The sequence below is a fragment of the Bubalus bubalis genome, chromosome 14, assembly GCF_019923935.1.
Source record: "Bubalus bubalis isolate 160015118507 breed Murrah chromosome 14, NDDB_SH_1, whole genome shotgun sequence".
In the NCBI taxonomy this organism is placed as follows: Eukaryota; Metazoa; Chordata; class Mammalia; order Artiodactyla; family Bovidae; genus Bubalus; species Bubalus bubalis.
Genome location: NC_059170.1, coordinates 20,568,770 through 20,587,610, shown reverse-complemented (window position 1 = coordinate 20,587,610; position 18,841 = coordinate 20,568,770). Strand labels below are relative to the sequence as shown.

Sequence of the window (18,841 nt, the reverse complement as noted above, 5' to 3'; positions counted from 1 at the left end):
GAGCTATGAAAATATACGTTTTGTTTGTTTGTTTGGAGTCTGTATCTCAAGGAGAGCAGAGAAGACTTGAAGAGAAAACATCTTGAGGATACAGTGGAGTGGTTTGCTAGTCCTCGACAGTGAAAGTGTTAGTTGCTTAGTCATGTCCGAATTTGCGAATCCATGAACTGTAGCCTGCCAAGCTCCTCTGTCCATGGGATTCTCCAGGCAAGAATACTGGCGTAGGGTGCCATTCCCTTCTCTAGGGGATCTTCCCGACACAGAGATCGAAACTAGGTCTCCTGAATTGCAGGTAGATTCTTTACCATCTGAGCCAAACGTAGATATAGCCAATTGTCTCTTTTAAATGGTTGTGCTTGGGTTAAAGTTTCATTTTTTTTCTCTTTCAGATTTTTTAATTGTTTGATCATGAGGTGGTAAGATACACATAGCACAAAATTTACCACCTTAACTAGTTTTTTCATCTTAACCATTTTTAAGTGCACAGTTCACTGGTATTAAATATACTCATTGTTGTGCAACATCAACCACCATCTATCTTCAGAAGTTTTTTTATCTTTTGGAACTGTAACTTGTGCCCTTAAGCAGTGATTCCCCGTTTCCTTCTGTCCTCAGCTCTGTCAGCCATCATTCTACTTGACTGCTCTAGGTACCTCATATTAGTGAAAGCACAGTATTTATCTTTTTGTGGCTGGCTTATTTCACTTATATAATATTGTCAAGGTTCACCCTATTAGTCTAGAGTCATGTTGTAGCATGTCTTACAATTTTCTCCCTGTTATGAGTTAATACTTCATTATACACACACTCACACACATACACACCATGTTTTGCTTATGCCTTCATCCGTTGATGAATACTTGAGATGCTTTCACTTTTTCAGTTATGAAAAGTTTTGTATCAGTGTAGGAAATTATACGTTCCTAGACACCAGTCAGTGCCCCAATCTTGCAAGCAGGCTTTCCTAAGGTTAGCAATTGTTGACCAACTATATTGTCTATTCTGTACAAAGGCCATTGTAAATAATGAGCATTTTTATGTATAGTACATGTATGCGAGCATTGCACTGAACAGTGGAATTGTGATTTCATAGGCTGTGCTAAGTCACTCCAGTCGTGTCCCACTCTGTGCGACCCCATAGACGGCAGCCCACCAGGCTCCCCCGTCCCTGGGATTCTCCAGGCAAGAACACTGGAGTGGGTTGCCATTTCCTTCTCCAATGCATGGAAGTGAAAAGTGAAAGTGAAGTCGCTCAGTCGTGTCCGAGTCTTAGCGACCCCATGGACTGCAGCCTACTAGGCTCCTCCGTCCAAGGGATTTTCCAGGCAAGAGTCATAGGGTATACATGTATGTAAATTTAGTATATAAGGCCAAATTGTTTTTCCAAGTTTATGCCAGTTTATATTCTCACATTTTGAAATTTTCACTGAGATCAACATCTTGGGGCTTCCCTGGTGGCTCAGTGGTAAAGAATCTACCTGCCCAGTGTAGGAGAGTCGGGTTCAATCCCTAATCTGGGACAAACCCACACACTGCAGAGCAGTTAAGCCCATGTGTCACAACTATTGCACATATGCCTTGGAGCCTGGGAGCCACACCGTGGCGCCCACGTACCACAGCAGCTGAAGCTGGTACATCCTAGAGCCTGTGCTCCACAAGAGAAGCCACTGCAATGAGAAGCCTGTGTACTGCAACTAGAGAATAGCCCCCACTCGCTGCAACCGGAGAAAAGCCCACACAGCAACAAAGACCCAGAATAGCCAAAACTAGATAGATAGATAAATAAAAATAAATAAGCTTATTTAAAAAAAAAAAGATCAGCATTTTATGCAGACATAGACAAATGGATTTGTGGACACAGCGGGGGAAGAAGAGGGTGGGACAAATTTAGTAGCATCGAAATACATACGTTACCATGTGTAAAATAGATAGCTAGTGGGATATTGCTGTGTAACACAGGGTGCTCAGCCTGCTGCTCTGTGAAAACCTAGAGGGGTAGGATGGCGGGGATGGGGAGAGAGCCTCAAGGGTTAGAGGATATATATCTGCTTATGGCTGATTCACATTGTCGGACATTAGAAACCAATACAAGATTGTAATGCAGTTATCCTCTAATTAAAATAGATTTTAAAAAAGATGAGTGTCTTAGTCCTTTTGGGCTCTTAGAATATTAAAGAGTAGGTGGCTTATAAACAACAAATATTCATTTCTCACAGCTCTCAAGGTTGGTAAGTTCAAGATCAAAGTTCAGCATATTAGGTGTCTGGTGAGAGCCCACTTCCTGGTTCATAGATGGTCTTCTCACTGTGTCCTCACAGGGTGGAAGAGGCAAGAGAGCTTTCTGGGATCTTTTTTTATAAGAGCTCTAATGCCATTCATTAGGGTTCTGTCCTCCTGACCTAGTCATCTCCCAAAGGCTGTGCTTCCAAATATTGGAAATGAAGTTTCGGTGTAGAAATTTTGAGGGCTTACAGAAACATGAATCTATAGTAATTGGTATTGAAACTATATTTGGAGACAAATGTTTGTTAAATTTAATATCTATTTGTTGTTAAAAAATGCACACCTAGCAGGAATTTCCTTAATCTGATGACAGTTGTATGTATAAACCGAAAACCTTCAGCAGACCTCTGCTTAATGGTGAAATTTCAAAAGCTTTCCCTCAGATAATAGGAACCAGATAGAAAGTCTATTCTCTGTAAACCTGAACATTATAGCCTAGTAAATAAGATACAAGGATTGGAAAAAGATAAACAAAACTGTCATTATTTGTAAATAAAATGATTGTCTTATGCATGTTGCATTTGAGCTTACCAGTCTGTTCTTTTTCCTGTCTTTTTTTTTCCTTTTTCCCTTTTCTTTTTCTTTTTTTCTACCCTCTTGGTGAAAACTTGTCTAATTTGGTAGAAAAGTAACACCTTTAGATTATTATATTTCCCCAATCCGTGAAAGCCTTATTTGATCTTCTATTTACGTAAGGAATGGTTAAGATTTTGTCAAGCATATATAAATGCACAGTCATTCCATGTGGAGAAAGCTTGCTTAGCAAAGTCAGAAAAGGTCACATAGGTGGCATAGCCAGAGTTGAGTTCGCCTGTGTGCATTTGGTATTTCTGTTGTGTAAGAGGTAAGGTCCTGGTTGTCCTTAACTATACCAGGAAGCAAGGGTGGCAATTTCCACTGCAAGGTAAAGATAAATGTTTTCTACTCTGGCTACTTATCTGGAAAATACACATTCTGGAAGGTAGTTTATGCCTTAAACTAGACAGTTCCTTTGACTTCCCAGTATTTCTCCTTGACATTCATCCTAAGAAAATGACAACCAATGTGCACTAACAGTATTTATAAGGCCAAAAAAAATTAGAACCAGCTAAATGTTCTATAAATGCCTGAGTAAATGACAGTACCTCAGTTTAACGTAATATGATATGGTCAGTCCAGTCTGATACAGAGATGTAAAAAAAAAAAGGTGTGTGTAAGTCACTCTAGTTGAGTCCGACTCTGCGAGTCGAACCTGGCTGCTCTGTCCATGGAATTCTCCAGGCAAGAACGCTAGAGTATGTTGTCATTCCCTTCTCCAAGGGATCCTCCCAACCCAGGGATCAAACCCAGGTCTCCCACATTAGCAGGCAGATTCTTTACCATCTGAGCCATCAGGGAAGCTCCAATAGAAAGGTATACTTCTTCCTATTCTTCCTGACAAATACAGCAAAAAAAAAAAAAGAAGAACAGTTACATAAAGCAAAATTAAGACTCTTGAAGATAGAAGAAAGCAGATTGGCTAGTGACCTTGAGACCCAAGGAAATACATAGCAGTGAGTTCCCTTGGTTTTATGCTTTCATCATATATCCTGGACTGTGGTCTGGAGAAATCAGTAACAAGGAAATGCTGATGAGCACAGACAAAAGCAAACCAAAAACCACCACCACGACAAACCCACCTCTTTCTAGCCAAAGGACTAGGAAAGGATCATCCAAGTAAGGTAGAAAACTTTTAGACAAAAATCACTCTATTGTAGTCGACCAGCTCAGGAAAAAAAAATAATAATGTACAACCTTCCCTCTCCCATAAGAGACCTAGTGGGGAGTCTGATCTCCCACCACTGCCCATCAGTAAGGAACCCCTCCTTCCTCTTCTGATCAACAGAGGTTGAGTGGGAAACTTGGGATTATACCGCAGCTGGCAGTTTCAGAGATTCTCCTGTTCTCAACGGCACAGTGATGGAGGATGCCTCAAAAACAGAATTTTTTGACAGGGGTTTTGAGTCAGCCATCATAAAAATGCTTCAGTGAGCAGTTACACAAATGAAGAAATACAAAGGTCTCAGCAAGGACATAGAAGGTATAAAGTAGAACTAAATGCAAATTGGAGAACTGACAAATATAATAACGAAATTATAAAAACTCAGTGATGGACTCAACAATAGACTGGAAAGAATCAGTAAACTTGAGGCTAGAGCACTTGAAAAAACTACCCAATCTATACAACATAGAGAAGTTAAAAAAAACATGAATAGAACCTTGGCGATTCGAAAGAGGTCTGAGTCATAGTAGGAGGAAAGAAAGAATGTGGGGCTAAAATAAAGGCTGAAAATATAACAAAAGACCTGTATCTATAGATTCAACAGCTGAGCAGACCTCAAATGAGACATCACATCTGAGGAATTCCCTCGTGGTCCAGTGGTTAGGACTCCATGCTATCACTGCTGAGCACCCTGGTTCAGTTCCTGGCTGGGGAACTAGAAAACCCCACAAGCTGCATGTCCTGTTCTTTGTGCCCCATGGACTGTAGCCCGCCAGGCTGCTCTGTCCATGGAATTCTCCAGGCAAGAACACTGGAGTGGGTTGTCATTTTCTTCTCCAAGGGACCTTCCTGACCCAGGGATTGAACATGGGTCTCACATATTGCAAGCAGATTCTTTACTGTCTGAGCCACTGGGAGGCCCTTCTCTTATACTTAATTTTTGTTCCCTGATTGTCAGTAGATTTGGTTGCATTATATACCTGTCATTTACAAAATCAGGCGCTCAGGTTTAAAAGGAATTTTTTTATATGAAATGGGATAAGCTGTTCAAACATTTTCATTTAACCTGGTTAAATTTGATACATTCTTTTTTCTAAAGAAATATTTTAGTTTTTACTCAATATTGTATGCTATATTTGGAAAATCAAACATAATTTCACATCTAGAAATAACTACTGTTGTAATTTTCCTTCCAGATACTTAAAATATTATATAAATGTATGTGTGTTATTTTCAAAAATGAATTATTAGAATATACCTCTATGTTACTGGTTTTTCACTTAGTATATTATAGGTATCTTGCTTCATTTATGCATACAAATCTACCACCCTAAGTGTTCTAATGTATTGTGCATTATAATAATGCATTATTAATAATAAATAATAATAAATGCATTATAATTTTTAATGCAGTATTGTGTTGGTGGACCTATATATTTTCCATCTCTTCTTATTAAGAAGCAATACTTTGCTGATGAATAATTTGTGCGGTACATGTTACGTCTTTGAACACTTGATGATTTTATATAAGTAAATCCTTGAAGTTGTCATTGTTCTTTTAGGTAAGCAAGAATTCAGATTAATGTTTTGTTTTTAACTTAGTTTGCTGTGTTTTAAGAAATTGAAGTAAAAATAAAAATAGTTTGTGAACTTTGAAGAAAATATTTGTATTGTTATATTCCTCTTAGAGAAGCTGAGAATCCTAGTTTAAAGAAAGACTTGAAAAAATACTGGGGAAATGCTGAAAAGTTTCCTGGGAATACTAAAATTTAGCTAGTGGAAGTCTGCTCACTTGGAGGTACTCTGATTTGTAAACAGACCACTTGAAGAGCACCTATTTTTGTTATTAACTTCCAGCTTAGAAGATGTAGGGAACTGATGCTAGGAGGTAGGCAGAACCAATGAAGAAATGAACTGAAGAAATGAGGCTCCAAGTCATTAAGTTGATACCGTGGACTAATTTGGGAACTGTTCAACTGGAAACACTGTACTCTTGGTTACTTGTACCTAAGGTGACTTGTGATGAGCCCCTCAAGACAGGGGACCTCAGTGCCATTCTTCACAGGAGGAATGCAATGCCCTATTTTGCCCAGGCTGCTGAACCTTATGGGGAACTTATTAGATTTGGGACAGTTGAGAAGAAAATCAAAGAGGCTGGATTTCTTTCATAAAGGAAACAGAATCTGGTTAACTTTTGAGAGGGATCTGGGTTCACAATAGTACTCTTGGAATTATCCTCATTATTTCAAAGGGCTCAGCACTGTCAGATTTATGTTAGGAGAACACTGTCCAGTTTTTGAAGTTGAAAGGTGTTATTTTCTTTTTTCAGAACTCAACAGTAACAATTGAAGAATTCCATTGCAAGCTCCAGGAGGCTACAAACTTCCCTCTTCGTCCTTTTGTTATTCCATTCCTCAAGGTAATTTTTATAACTACTGATTGTAAATGATCTTCAGCATTTCTTCAAAACTGCTACTGATCCCTCTTCTACGATCTCCATCAGGGCAGCTTGCCACATTTTCATGTCTTTGTTTTATTTGAGGCTGCTAGAGAAAATGTGAGTGCAGTTTTCAGATAAGGCTCATGTTTGGTGAGATGAGAGTTGCAAAAGCCTTGAGCTGTGCTTTATATGCACACACAGTTGATGACACACAGAAGGAGCAGGTGGGACGTGGGGAACAGGAGTGGGAGGGCTCGAGGTGTGTGCATGACACGGTGGTTGGGCTCTTGGCAGAAGAAGTAACTGAACACTCTTTTGGTTGTGGCCACCGGGTAAAGAGTGTGTGTTATCAGTGGGGGCTGTCAAAACAGAGGCCTTTGCAGTTAGGACTAATCCTAAGGGTAGAAGAGCATGTGGGAAGTCATTATTTGCTTCTCTCTTCCCCCCATTTAGTCTAGTTTCTAATTATGTCCTCTGAAATTAATTGTCCTCTGGAACATACCTTTTGGGGACATTGTTTAAAATTATTGTGCATCCCTGATATGTGAGTCTGGGTTAAATTTACATATAAAAGAAGACAATTTTATTTTGAATTAATTTTGTGCTCACAAAAAAAGTTTTAAGATGGTACAGTAAAATTCAGATTCTCTGAATGTTAATATTTTAATCACATCATTATTATTCTATAATTTTTTCCACAGAAATGTTTTAGAATAAGCTGCAAGCATGATACATATGAATACTTTAGTATAATTATCAAATCTAGAAAGTAACATTGAAAAAAAAAAAAGAAGAAAGTAACATTGATACAGTATTATCTATAGATCTTATTCATATTCACCAGATGTCCCACAAATGTCCTTTTTAGCAAAATGTCCTGATTTTTGGTCCCGCATCTAATTCAGGATCACATGTTGGATTACACTGTCATGTCTCCCTTCAGTTCATTTTAATCAGGAACAGCTTCTCAATCTCTTATGAGAGTGTGTGATTTTATAGCATATACTTCAATTTGGGTTTTTCTGATGGTGCTTTATGATTACAACAAGGTTATGCATTTATCACTGCCTGCTGTCAGGAGACGTAGATGTTCATTTGTCTCGTAATTGGTGGTGTTGATTTTGATTAGTTGGTAAAGGTGGTGTGCCACTGGTGCTATTTTTCCCTATTAAACAGTAATTTTTAAAAACAAGAGACATTAATGCATATATATGTATTGATGAACCTGTTTGTAGAGAAGGAATGGAGGTGCACACATAGAGAACACACTTGTGGACACAGTTGAAGGGAGAGAGTGGGACAAATGGAAAGAGTAGTGTTGATATATATACACTATCATGCTCAAAATAGATAGATGTTGAAGAGTTGCTGTATAACACAGGGTGCCAAGCCTGATGCTCTGATGACCTCGAATTACAGCTGATTTGAGTGGTTATATAGCAGAAACCAGCACAACATGGTAAAGCAGTTTTCTTCCAATTAAATAATAAATTAAAAAAAGAACAAGTGATATTATAACTCATAAAGATGTTTTAAAACTGAACCTGTGTCTGTGACACAATTTGAATTGTATTTAATTCAACTCATTATTAATGAGGAAATCTATAAAGTGTTATAACCTGTTCAGGAGAGAAGCCAAAGAATATACATTATAGATCAGGATTGTTGCTAAGAATATGCGAACAGGGAATTCCCTGGCCGTCCAGTGGTTAGAGCTCTGCCCTTCCACACTGCAGGGGGCACAGTTTCGATCCCTGGTCCAGAAATTATGATTCTGCATGCCACAAGGTGTGGCCAAAATAAAAATATGCAAACAAAAGTAAAATTGGCTGCTTATACAGTGGGGCAAGGGAAAAGTCCCTAGAACCTTTGCTGCATGTAATTTTATGCACGTTCACAGACAGCAAGTTTTTGCATTGCCATCGAAAGGTTAAGTTGCAGTGTTATAAAATAGGTCAAAGGCATTGAAAGGCTAGGGTCAGACACCATTGTATGCTAGACCATGCAGTTTGGAAACTAATGACCCGTATCCAGCCCACTACATGGTTTTACCAAGCGCTAGAAAGAAGAATGATTTTTACAGATGAACATTGGGATCGATTTGATGATAGGAAATACTTAAATAAGCTAAAAATGTTATCCTCAGTCCATCGCTAGCAAATGAATTTCATTCTTTTCATTAATAGACTATTAACAACAACAAAAAAAATTGAACTCAAACTTTTTATATTTTGAATTTGTCAATACAGTATTTGTGGAAATTTAATTTCTCTCCTTTATCACAATGTGAGTACTCACATAATATCAGTTCTTGTCTCGACAAAATAAATATGCCCCTGTACCTTCTTTATTTCCTAAGAAAATGTAATAGCATCAAAAGGTTGAGTCAACTTACTGAAGTACTGATTCTAGTGTTTGGGGTTTTTAAAATGAGAACATTAGAGACACGCAAGGAAATGCACAGGTCTCCATGCACAGCCTGTGTTGGGCTCTTTTCTGATGGCATTGATGCCTTGGCCTCTCAGAGCCGTCTGGGATGCCTTTTTCAGCCTTGAAACAGCTGTGTGAGTTCTATCTTGGTCTCTTTTCTGTATATCAGAGCCAGTAGATAATTATTTCCCCCAAGACTCCAGAATCAGAGAGATTTGGGAAATTTTTGTTAATAGGAAACAATTAACATTTTTAAAAATTCATTAAAGGGCACATGTCACAGCGTAGAGATCTAACATTGTATATTTTCCAATTAAGTTTTTACAGTTGCTACAAGATTGAAGTTATAAAATAGAAAACTTTAAAAGTTTTATATCATCAAATTCTCTATTCTTAACTCTTGTTATTTTGGAAGACAGCATGAGGTAGGTTGTTCTGGCAGCTTTTTGGCTAGCATTTGGGTTTTTGTCAATTTATTTCTGCTTTAAAACAGTCACTAATTATGGTGCTTGCTAAATTAACTGTTGGTAAAGGGATGAGTACTTGCATATATTAAACTCTCCTTCCACTTTCTTGTCTGTTTCCCTTGGGATAAAGGCTTATTATGAGCTCAGTCTGAGTTGTTTTAAAATTTGAGGGAAAATATAATTATTTTTTTAATAAAATAAGTATGGGGAAAGTATATTTTAAACATGAAGGACTTATAGTTAAGTTTAAAGGTGCACAGGGTTTTTTGTATGATTTGTCTCATTAGAGGTTTAAGTGTGAGGAGAAGGAAAAATAATCAGTACATAAATAATTATCCTTTTACAAAATAAGGGAATGTGCTCAATGGAGCAGCACAGTAAGAAATAGATTCTGCCCGTGGGACACCTGTGTATACTCAGGTACTGAACTAGTCTAAGGCTTGTTGCCCCGTTCCTATCACTCCTGTTATTTTTTTCAAGACCCCATGTTCCAACTAAGCCAGAATAATTGCTGTTTCCAGAATTCCATGGCAGCTCTAAGAGAGAACGGGAAGGCAAGGTTTTTGTGCTATCAGAATGTCCTAGGATTCAGAAAAGAGAGTGAAGTGAAGTCGCTAAGTTGTGTCCAACTCTTTGCGACCCCATGGACTGTAGCCTACCAGGCTCCTTGGTCCATGGGATTTTCCAGGCAAGAGTACTGGAGTGGGTTGCCATTTCCTTCTCCAGGGGATTGTCCCGACCCAGGGATCAAACCTGGGTCTCCTGCATTGTAGGAACCAGGACTTAAAATGAGAAAGGAAAGAGTGAGTGCCTCCTATTCCCGTGTATATGCTATATGTATGCTAAGTCACTTCAGTTGTGTCCGACTCTGTGTGACCCCATAGATGGCAGCCCACCAGGTTCCCCCGTCCCCGGGATTCTCCAGGCAAGAACACTGGAGTGGGCCGCCATTTCCTTCTCCAATGCATGAAAGTGAAAAGTGAAAGTGAAGTCACTCAGTCGTGTCCGACCCTCAGCGACCCCATGGACTGCAGCCTTCCAGGCTCCTCCGTCCATGGGATTTTCCAGGCAGGAGTACTGGAGTGGGGTGCCATTGCCTTCTCCATGTAGGCATTACTCATTCTCTAACTGGTCAGTCTTCAAAAATGTTTAAGTTTTGCAACTATTATGTTCAACAAACCTTTATTGAGCTTTGACTCTGTACTGGGGCCACAAAGGTAAATAAAGCACAGTTTCTTGCTTAAAGGGATTTAGATCTTGTGGGGACAGTAGACAAGTTAATAATTTAAGCTCAGTATAATGGATGTCATATGAAAATTGGACTGATAAGGAGAGAAGGGCTTTTGTTTTGTGGCATCCTGTTTGTGAAAGCCTTTGGAGGTGCAGAGGCCTGTGTGTAGGGCCCAACACTGGGAAAACTGCCTTCCAGCCCCTGCCTCTTCTTTTCAAGGCCAACCTGCCTCTGCTGCAGCGAGAACTGCTGCACTGCGCTCGGGCCGCCAAGCAGACCCCATCCCAGTACCTGGCTCAGCACGAACACCTTCTGCTCAACACAAGTATTGCGTCCCCTGCTGACTCTTCTGAGCTGCTCATGGAAGTGCATGGAAATGGGAAAAGGCCCAGTCCAGAGAGGTAAGCCGAGAAGAGCTGCTTTGTCCTTGATTTTCTGGAACGGCTCTGAGCTTTCCCTTTCTTGTGAAAGAAAAAGAACTGGATGACTGTGGTTATATATAGGTATGGACTCAGAATTTCTAAGGCTAGTTTTGCTTTGTCACAGCATCAGGCAGCAGAATGCTTTTCAACTCTTCAAATGACTCTGTACACCCCTGCTGATAAATTCTCCTCTCAAGTATTCTGTGTGTCCACTGCTCCAAAACCATAGAAAATATAATCTTGTTTAAGGCATTTTTTTCTGATGTGAAGTCTTATAAACGTGTAATCACTTTACTTTGAAAATTGAAATTATATTAATTTAATTTATCCTGGAAATTTATGTATGAGTATCTAACACTATTTTCTATGGTTTGTTGAGGAAGCAACATTTTAGTAACAGTGGAAAATTTGCTACAATTGAAGCAAATGACTAAAAATCCTACCAAATCACAAGTATATTAATTATGTGAGCCTTTTTCCTCCTATGTGGAGAATTGTCTCTTTCCAATACTGACCTCCACAGTAGCAAATTTGACATTGAACAGCATTTCTAAACATAGTTGAACCCATAATCTTCGATAGTCCTGTCAAGTAAGAAAATGTGTCATCTCCTTAATTTCTCCTTTGCTTCATGAGGTTGAGACGTTTCTGCTTGGTGTGGATGGGTTTGACCTCTCCTCTTATGCTGGGATAAATCAGTGGTTGCCTTTATCTGCCTGGCCCCTGAAGACATTTCAGTTCATGCCTCATCTCACACTGTTTCTTAACATCTTCCTGTTTGTGAAAATGCACGATACGTAGCACACAGTAGGTGCCCAGGAAATGTTTGCACCAACACTCGCTGACAGGCTCAGACGTGTACTTGCCCGTTCTTCTACAGGCGGGAAGAGAGCAGTTTTGAAAGAGACGCAATTGCTCCTGAGCCTCCTGCCAAGAGAGTGTGTACCATTAGCCCTGCTCCCCGGCACAGTCCTGCCCTCACTGTGCCCCTCATGAATCCTGGGGGCCAGTTCCATCCTACTCCTCCGCCTCTTCAGCACTACACCTTAGAAGATATCGCAACTTCCCACCTATATCGTGAGCCCAGCAAGATGATAGAACATCGAGAAGTTCGTGATAGACACCACAATCTTAGTAAGTGGCATAAACAGCATGATAATGATTTAAATTCAGATTGAATTCGTGGTTTTCTTTCCTTCTTAGTGATAAAATACTATCATCATTGCTTTTTTTCCCACTGATAAAACAATATCATACATGAAAAGAATGTTAGAATTACAGTATTCTCATTTGAAATTGATCTCAATTCATACTTTGTTTCTATTATCATTATAGGGTGGAAGTGGGCTAAACATATTTTAGGAAATACGCAGTGAAAAGCATTTAAAAATAAAGGGGTATTATTTATTCTGATACATTTCAGAAGGGAAATGGAGAATGGCAAAGTGAGATAAAATTACTCACATTTAGGAAATCTGGGTGAAGGGTATATGAGAATTCTTTACTCTTGCAACATTTCTGTAAGTCTGAGTTTATTTCAGAATGAAATGTTTTATTAAACAACAAAGATGTAAAACGTGGTGAAAGGTACAGAGACATTTAGGTCAGAAGTGAGGCATACCTGAAATTAAATCTTGATTCTGCATTATAACTAGCTGTGTGATCTGATGCAAGTTGCATAGGCTTTCTGTGCCTCGGCTTACTCATTTCTAAAATGGAGAGAAAACCACCCCCTGTGCTGGGTCATTGTCATGTGCCAGGAATGCCTGGCATATTCGTCCTCAGCAACCATTAAATTTAAGAAAAAACAAAAAGTCCCCTAGCAAACCTCACCTGAGATCAGTTTTGTGTTTTGTTTTTTTTTTTTTTTTTAATTAAAATTTTTTTTTCAATTATGAAAGTATGATAACATTTACAAGAGACTCAGAAAATGCAGAGTGAGATCAGTTTTGAACAAAGCTCTTTGTCATGTACTCATGTAACTTTACTGCAGAAGGTTCTTTGCAGTTGTTCTGCTGAGGTGTGTCAGAGCAGAGAACCAGAGGGCTACTAGCTTCCAGGATTGCCCATACATTTCCATTTGTGGGTTGCCCTGTGGAGTAAAAAGTTGCAAAACATTTGCCTGTCCCCCTTCTGACTTAGACTCACTGTCATCTTCAGAGACTTGAACCACAGTAGGGCTCTGGCTTCATGCAGTGGTAGCTGAATGGTGAGGGCGTGACAGCAGTGATGTTCTCAGCCGCCAACATTTACTGAGTCTTAAGTACTTAGATTGTGGTATATGTCGGTTGTCTCATTTAATCCTCACACATGGGGCTCCATGGAGTTTACATCTTTTTATACATGAAAATATGTGGCCAGAATCACATAGCTAGAAAGTGGCAAAAACAAGATTCTGACCCCAGTTGTCTGATGCTGAGAGCTTGGCTATATTCCCAGTATGCTATGATGCCTCCCTTAGCAGCTGTTCTGTATGTTTCATTTTATGTTAAAAATGAGACTTCCTATTGATTTCTTCTATATTCATACAAGTTTTTTTTGCCAGTTGAATCCATTAGAGAGAAGTATGCCACAAACTAGCTTAACTGCATTTTGGTCAGGTTTTCCTTATATTTCTACCAGTTTTAGAAAGAGGTTTTTTTTTTTCATCTTGAAGTGTTCTGCTCGAAAGATCTTTTAATCCTCTACCTTGATGGTTCTGTTTTACAATCAACCATTTGTCTTCCAATCTGGATATCAGATCAGATCAGATCAGTTGCTCAGTTGTGTCCGACTCTTTGCAACCCCATGAATCACAGCACGCCAGGCCTCCCTGTCCATCACCAACTCCCAGAGTTCACTGAGACTCACGTCCATCGAGTCAGTGATGCCATCCAGCCATCTCATCCTCTGTTGTCCCCTTCTCCTCTTGCCCCCAATCCCTCCCAGCATCAGAGTCTTTTCCAATGAGTCAACTCCTCGCATGAGGTGGCCAGAGTACTGGAGTTTCAGCTTTAGCATCATTCCTTCCAAAGAAATCCCAGGGCTGATCTCCTTCAGAATGGACCGGTTGCATCTCCTTGCAGTCCAAGGGACTCTCAAGAGTCTTCTCCAACACCACAGTTCAAAAGCATCAATTCTCCGGCGCTCAGCCTTCTTCACAGTCCAACTCTCACATGCATACATGACCACAGGAAAAACCATAGCCTTGACTAGACGGACCTTTGTTGGCAAAGTAATGTCTCTGCTTTTGAATATGCTATCTAGGTTAGTCATAACTTTCCTTCCAAGGAGTAAGCGTCTTTTAATTTCATGGCTGCAATCACCATCTATAGTGATTTTGGAGCCCAGAAAAATAAAGTCTGACACTGTTTCCACTGTTTCCCCATCTATTTCCCATGAAGTGATGGGGCCAGATGCCATGATCTTCGTTTTCTGAATGTTGAGCTTTAAGCCAGCTTTTTCACTCTCCACTTTCACTTTCATCAAGAGGCTTTTGAGTTCCTCTTCACTTTCTGCCATAAGGGTGGTGTCATCTGCATATCTGAGGTCATTGATATTTCTCCCAGCAATCTTGATTCCAGTTTGTGTTTCTTCCAGTCCAGCGTTTCTCATGATGTACTCTGCATATAATTTAAACAAGCAGGGTGACAATATACAGCCTTGATGAACTCCTTTTCCTATTTGGAACCAGTCTGTTGTTCCATGTCCAGTTCTAATTGTTGCTTCCTGACCTGCATCCAAATTTCTCAAGAGGCAGATCAGGTGGTCTGGGATTCCCATCTCTTTCAGAATTTTCCACAGTTTATTGTGATCCACACAGTCAAAGGCTTTGGCATAGTCAATAAAGCAGAAATAGATGCTTTTCTGGAACTCTCTTGCTTTTTCCATGATCCAGTGGTTGTTGGCAATTTGATCTCTGGTTCCTCTGCCTTTTCTAAAACCAGCTTGAACCTCAGGAAGTTCACGGTTCACATATTGCTGAAGCCTGGCTTGGAGAATTTTGAGCATTACTTTATTACTAGCGTGTGAGATGAGTGCAATTGTGCAGTAGTTTGAGCATTCTTTGGCATTGCCTTTCTTTGGGATTGGAATGAAAACTGACCTTTTCCAGTCCTGTGGCAGATTCTGTAATTTTCTCCAGTCCTCTTTTGAAAACATATGCCATAATAAAATAGTTCTTACCTAATCATTTCCTACCCCTCATTTTTAAACAAATAAACTGTAACACTCCCCTAATTTATTCTCTTAAAGTAAAATTCGTGGATACTATCCTATGGACAGTGGAGCGTAGCAGGCTACAGTCCATGGGGTAAGAGTCAGACACAGCTGCTCCACTACTGCTGCATGGCCTGCCTCAGTGCCATAATTTTAGGATCAATATTCTAGAGTAGGATGTTAATATGTAACAGAGTATTTTATAATATGTTAGTGCTCAGGCATGACTACACAGAAAGATATGATGAAGTCAGCAGATGGTTGCACAAATACAGATTCACTATGAACACAACGCCTGTAAATTCAGACTGATGACAGGTCACAAAGAGTTGGGCACAGGTGAAGTGACTTAGCACGCACACAATTGTGCTACATTGATGATTCAGATACCAGGAGTAGTGGTGACATAGATGACATGATTTTTCAAAATAGTGGATAATTCAGTATACCCTTGATTCACACAGTCGTGGCGTTCTTGCAAAACCATGCGACAGATAATACTTGGTACAGCACCAACTCTGTTCATGGCGACTGAGTCTCTATTGTGCCGCAACCTTGCCAGTACTTAGTATGGATGACAATTTTTCCAATAGAGATGTCAAATTATCTTCGTGAACATTTTATTTACACTATGTGACTACTACTGTTTGAATATCTTTTCATATGTTTATAAATCATCTCTGCTTTTTTTGTCTGGGACGTAACCATTTATTTCTTTTAACTACTTTTCTTCTGGCCTACTTGTCCTTCATAATTGATTAGTAGGAGTTTTTAATACACTCTGTGTAGTTATTTCTTGTTGGTTTTATGTCATTTTGTGGTTTTAAGTCATTGTGAATCATTCGCCTTAACAATGTGCTCATAGCTAGTATGAATGAATGTGTATTTACTTGGTAGAATTCTGTTTACTGTATTCTTCCCTTTATCTTCTAATTTAATTTCTAATAGGTCTAAATGGAGGCTATCAAGATGAGTTGGTAGACCACCGTTTGACAGAAAGGGAATGGGCTGATGAATGGAAACATCTTGATCATGTAAGAATTCTACAGTGTATAATTTTCCTAACTACTTATTACTTTTCATCCTAAATATTACTGAGAGTAAGAGTGTATATGCTTGAAGTGAACTTAACCAGAGCCCCAATGTCTTTGCAATAATAGCTGATTTATCTCCTACTCCCCAAGCTAGAGTGTGAAGAATAAGTCCCAAATCTTTGTGGCGGGTTTTCATTTTAGGTCATAACCAAGTGAAACTCTGTAGTATAATGGTTAAAAACATAGATTTATGAGTCTTAGGTCCCAGCTTTGCCACATCCTACCTTGGCAATGGTAGGAAGATAGAAAAATTAAGTCTAAAAATGGTGAAGTAACTTGCCCATTATCATTTTTAGGTTTCATTTTTATATATTAAAAAAACTAATGCTATGTTTGAATTTACAGGGGAGTTAGAATGATATACAAGGTGCTTGTCACAGGGCCTGGTATAGTAAATGGAGCTTTTCTAAATACAAATGAGAATTAGTACACTGGCACAGAATGTAAACTTAAATTCTCTGCTCCACTGGAAAAGAGAGTTTCCCCTCTCACTTAAAAGTGAAGAGAGGATGTAATAGTTCCTTAAAATATACATACAGTAGCTTCTCCTTTCTGAGTGATGTTGTCTCTGAACCTAATTTCTCTGATTGCTTTCTTACATAAAACTGCTCCGGGGGAAAAAAAAAAAAAAAAAAACTGCTCTGGGCAAAGATTATACTGTGCTTTCACCATACTCTGAAGAATCATATTATAATGAGACTGGCTGCTTCAACAGTGAAGAATCCAAAAATACTAGTTTGAAATCTTAAAAAAAAGAAAAGTATGTGTATATATTTAAAGAGAAACAGTAAGATAGGCTTTCCAATGTAAACTCTGTTGCTAAATCCGTAAGATTCTCAAGCCTTTACTCTGTGTATTTTGTTTACCTCTCCTCGATATTCAATGTTGATTGTCTGAATGTCCTTCTGTGGCTCCACCTGACCTCCTGCCTGGCTCAGGCCCTCAACTGCATTATGGAAATGGTAGAGAAAACAAGGCGCTCCATGGCAGTCCTGCGGCGCTGTCAAGAATCTGACCGTGAAGAACTCAACTACTGGAAAAGACGATTCAACGAAAACACAGAGATGAGGAAAACAGGGAGTGAGTTGGTCTCCAGGCAGCACAGTCCTGGGAGTGCAGATTCTCTCAGCAATGGTAAGGGGAGAGTCTTTTTAGTTGGCAAGGGAGGCTTTTTATATGTATCTTTTGTTCTTGTTGCTATTTTTTATATTTGAGGCTTTTTATATTTTTCTTTAAAAGGAAGATGGTACTTGATTGTGGAATTATAAAGACCTTGGGAATTATGAACAGTAAATAACAAAATATGTCAAGAACTTGGTCAGTATCTGATATGTTCAAGAAATGTTGTCTTCCCCACATAGAATGATTTTATTCTGTTTTATTCTGTTTTCAACTCTATACTGTATATAAGTATGGGGTGATGTTCAGAGAGTGTTTGAACGTTAACTTAAGCCTGCTGCTAAGTCGCTTCAGTCGTGTCTGACTCTGTGCGACCCCATAGACGGCAGCCCACCAGGCTCCCGTCCCTGGGATTCTCCAGGCAAGAACACTGGAGTGGGTTGCCATTTCCTTCTCCAATGCGTGAAAGTGAAGTCGCTCAGTCATGTCTGACTCTTCGCGACCCCATGGACTGCAGCCCACCAGGGTCCTCCACCCATGGGATTTTCCAGGCGAGTGTACTTACTAGCTGAATGTATTTGGGACATCTCATGTACATCACATTCATTCATTCCTTATAGTAGCCCTCAAAATATTCACCTCAGCTTCCATCTGCTTTTCCCCATTCCCTGTCTAGAAAAATACCATTTATCAACCTCTGCCTGGACAAAAAACCAAGTAGTTTTACTGTACCAAGCTGGGTCGTCCCTTCCTGCCTTTTCCCATCCTGAAGCAGTTGAGATGAAAATTGTTGAGCTCTCAATCCAGGATATATCCAGGATACCACCTGAAACTATTCCTCCAAAAATGTTCCCTTGCATTCACCTAGTGGATGAAAAAGTGTCCTGTCCAAAGGCATGGCTAAATGAGGGGCCACCTGTGATCAGACTGTTTCACCTAGAATTCTAACAAAACAATTGTTAGATTAATAACCCACAATTTAGGGGTGGGGTGGGGAATCACCTCCCATATGCCTTCATTATGGTATCTGCCACATCTGGGTAGGATGTGCCTTTAGGCATATGTGTCCTAACACAGGAAATAAACCATAAAGTGGAAAGACATGGAGGAAGGGAATCCCTGGACTACTTGGGAGGATCCCAAACAACAGTGGGACTTTCCAGGCTGAAATAGTCTGGAAAGTAGCCAGTTCAGACTAGAATAGCCCAGAAGCTGGCTGGAAATTTCTTCAAGAAAAGGGAATTTATAATGTATTGACACCACAGGAATAGAGTTTGAGATTGAATTTGAAATAATTACAAATTCAATTGTAATTATTGATGTAACAGAATTTGAGTATATTTATTTGGGGGAGGGGAAGAAGGAAATTTTTATTATGTCTGGTGGGCTGAAAAAAGAATGAAATTCCTTCCCACTG

General features: G+C 39.4%; 1 protein-coding gene across 8 annotated transcripts in view; it reads left to right on the top strand.

Annotated features, from left to right (window-relative positions):
• CBFA2T2 (CBFA2/RUNX1 partner transcriptional co-repressor 2) overlaps window positions 1-18,841 on the top strand; it is a 147,334-nt gene that overhangs the window by 113,677 nt on the left and 14,816 nt on the right. For all 8 annotated transcript variants that reach the window (XM_044927731.2, XM_044927729.2, XM_044927728.2 and 5 more), the window contains exons 4-8: window positions 6,354-6,443; window positions 10,812-10,993; window positions 11,895-12,148; window positions 16,160-16,245; window positions 17,244-17,439. In XM_044927731.2, coding sequence (XP_044783666.2) covers window positions 6,354-6,443; window positions 10,812-10,993; window positions 11,895-12,148; window positions 16,160-16,245; window positions 17,244-17,439 — 808 coding nt within the window. The remainder of the gene's footprint in view (window positions 1-6,353; window positions 6,444-10,811; window positions 10,994-11,894; window positions 12,149-16,159; window positions 16,246-17,243; window positions 17,440-18,841) is intronic.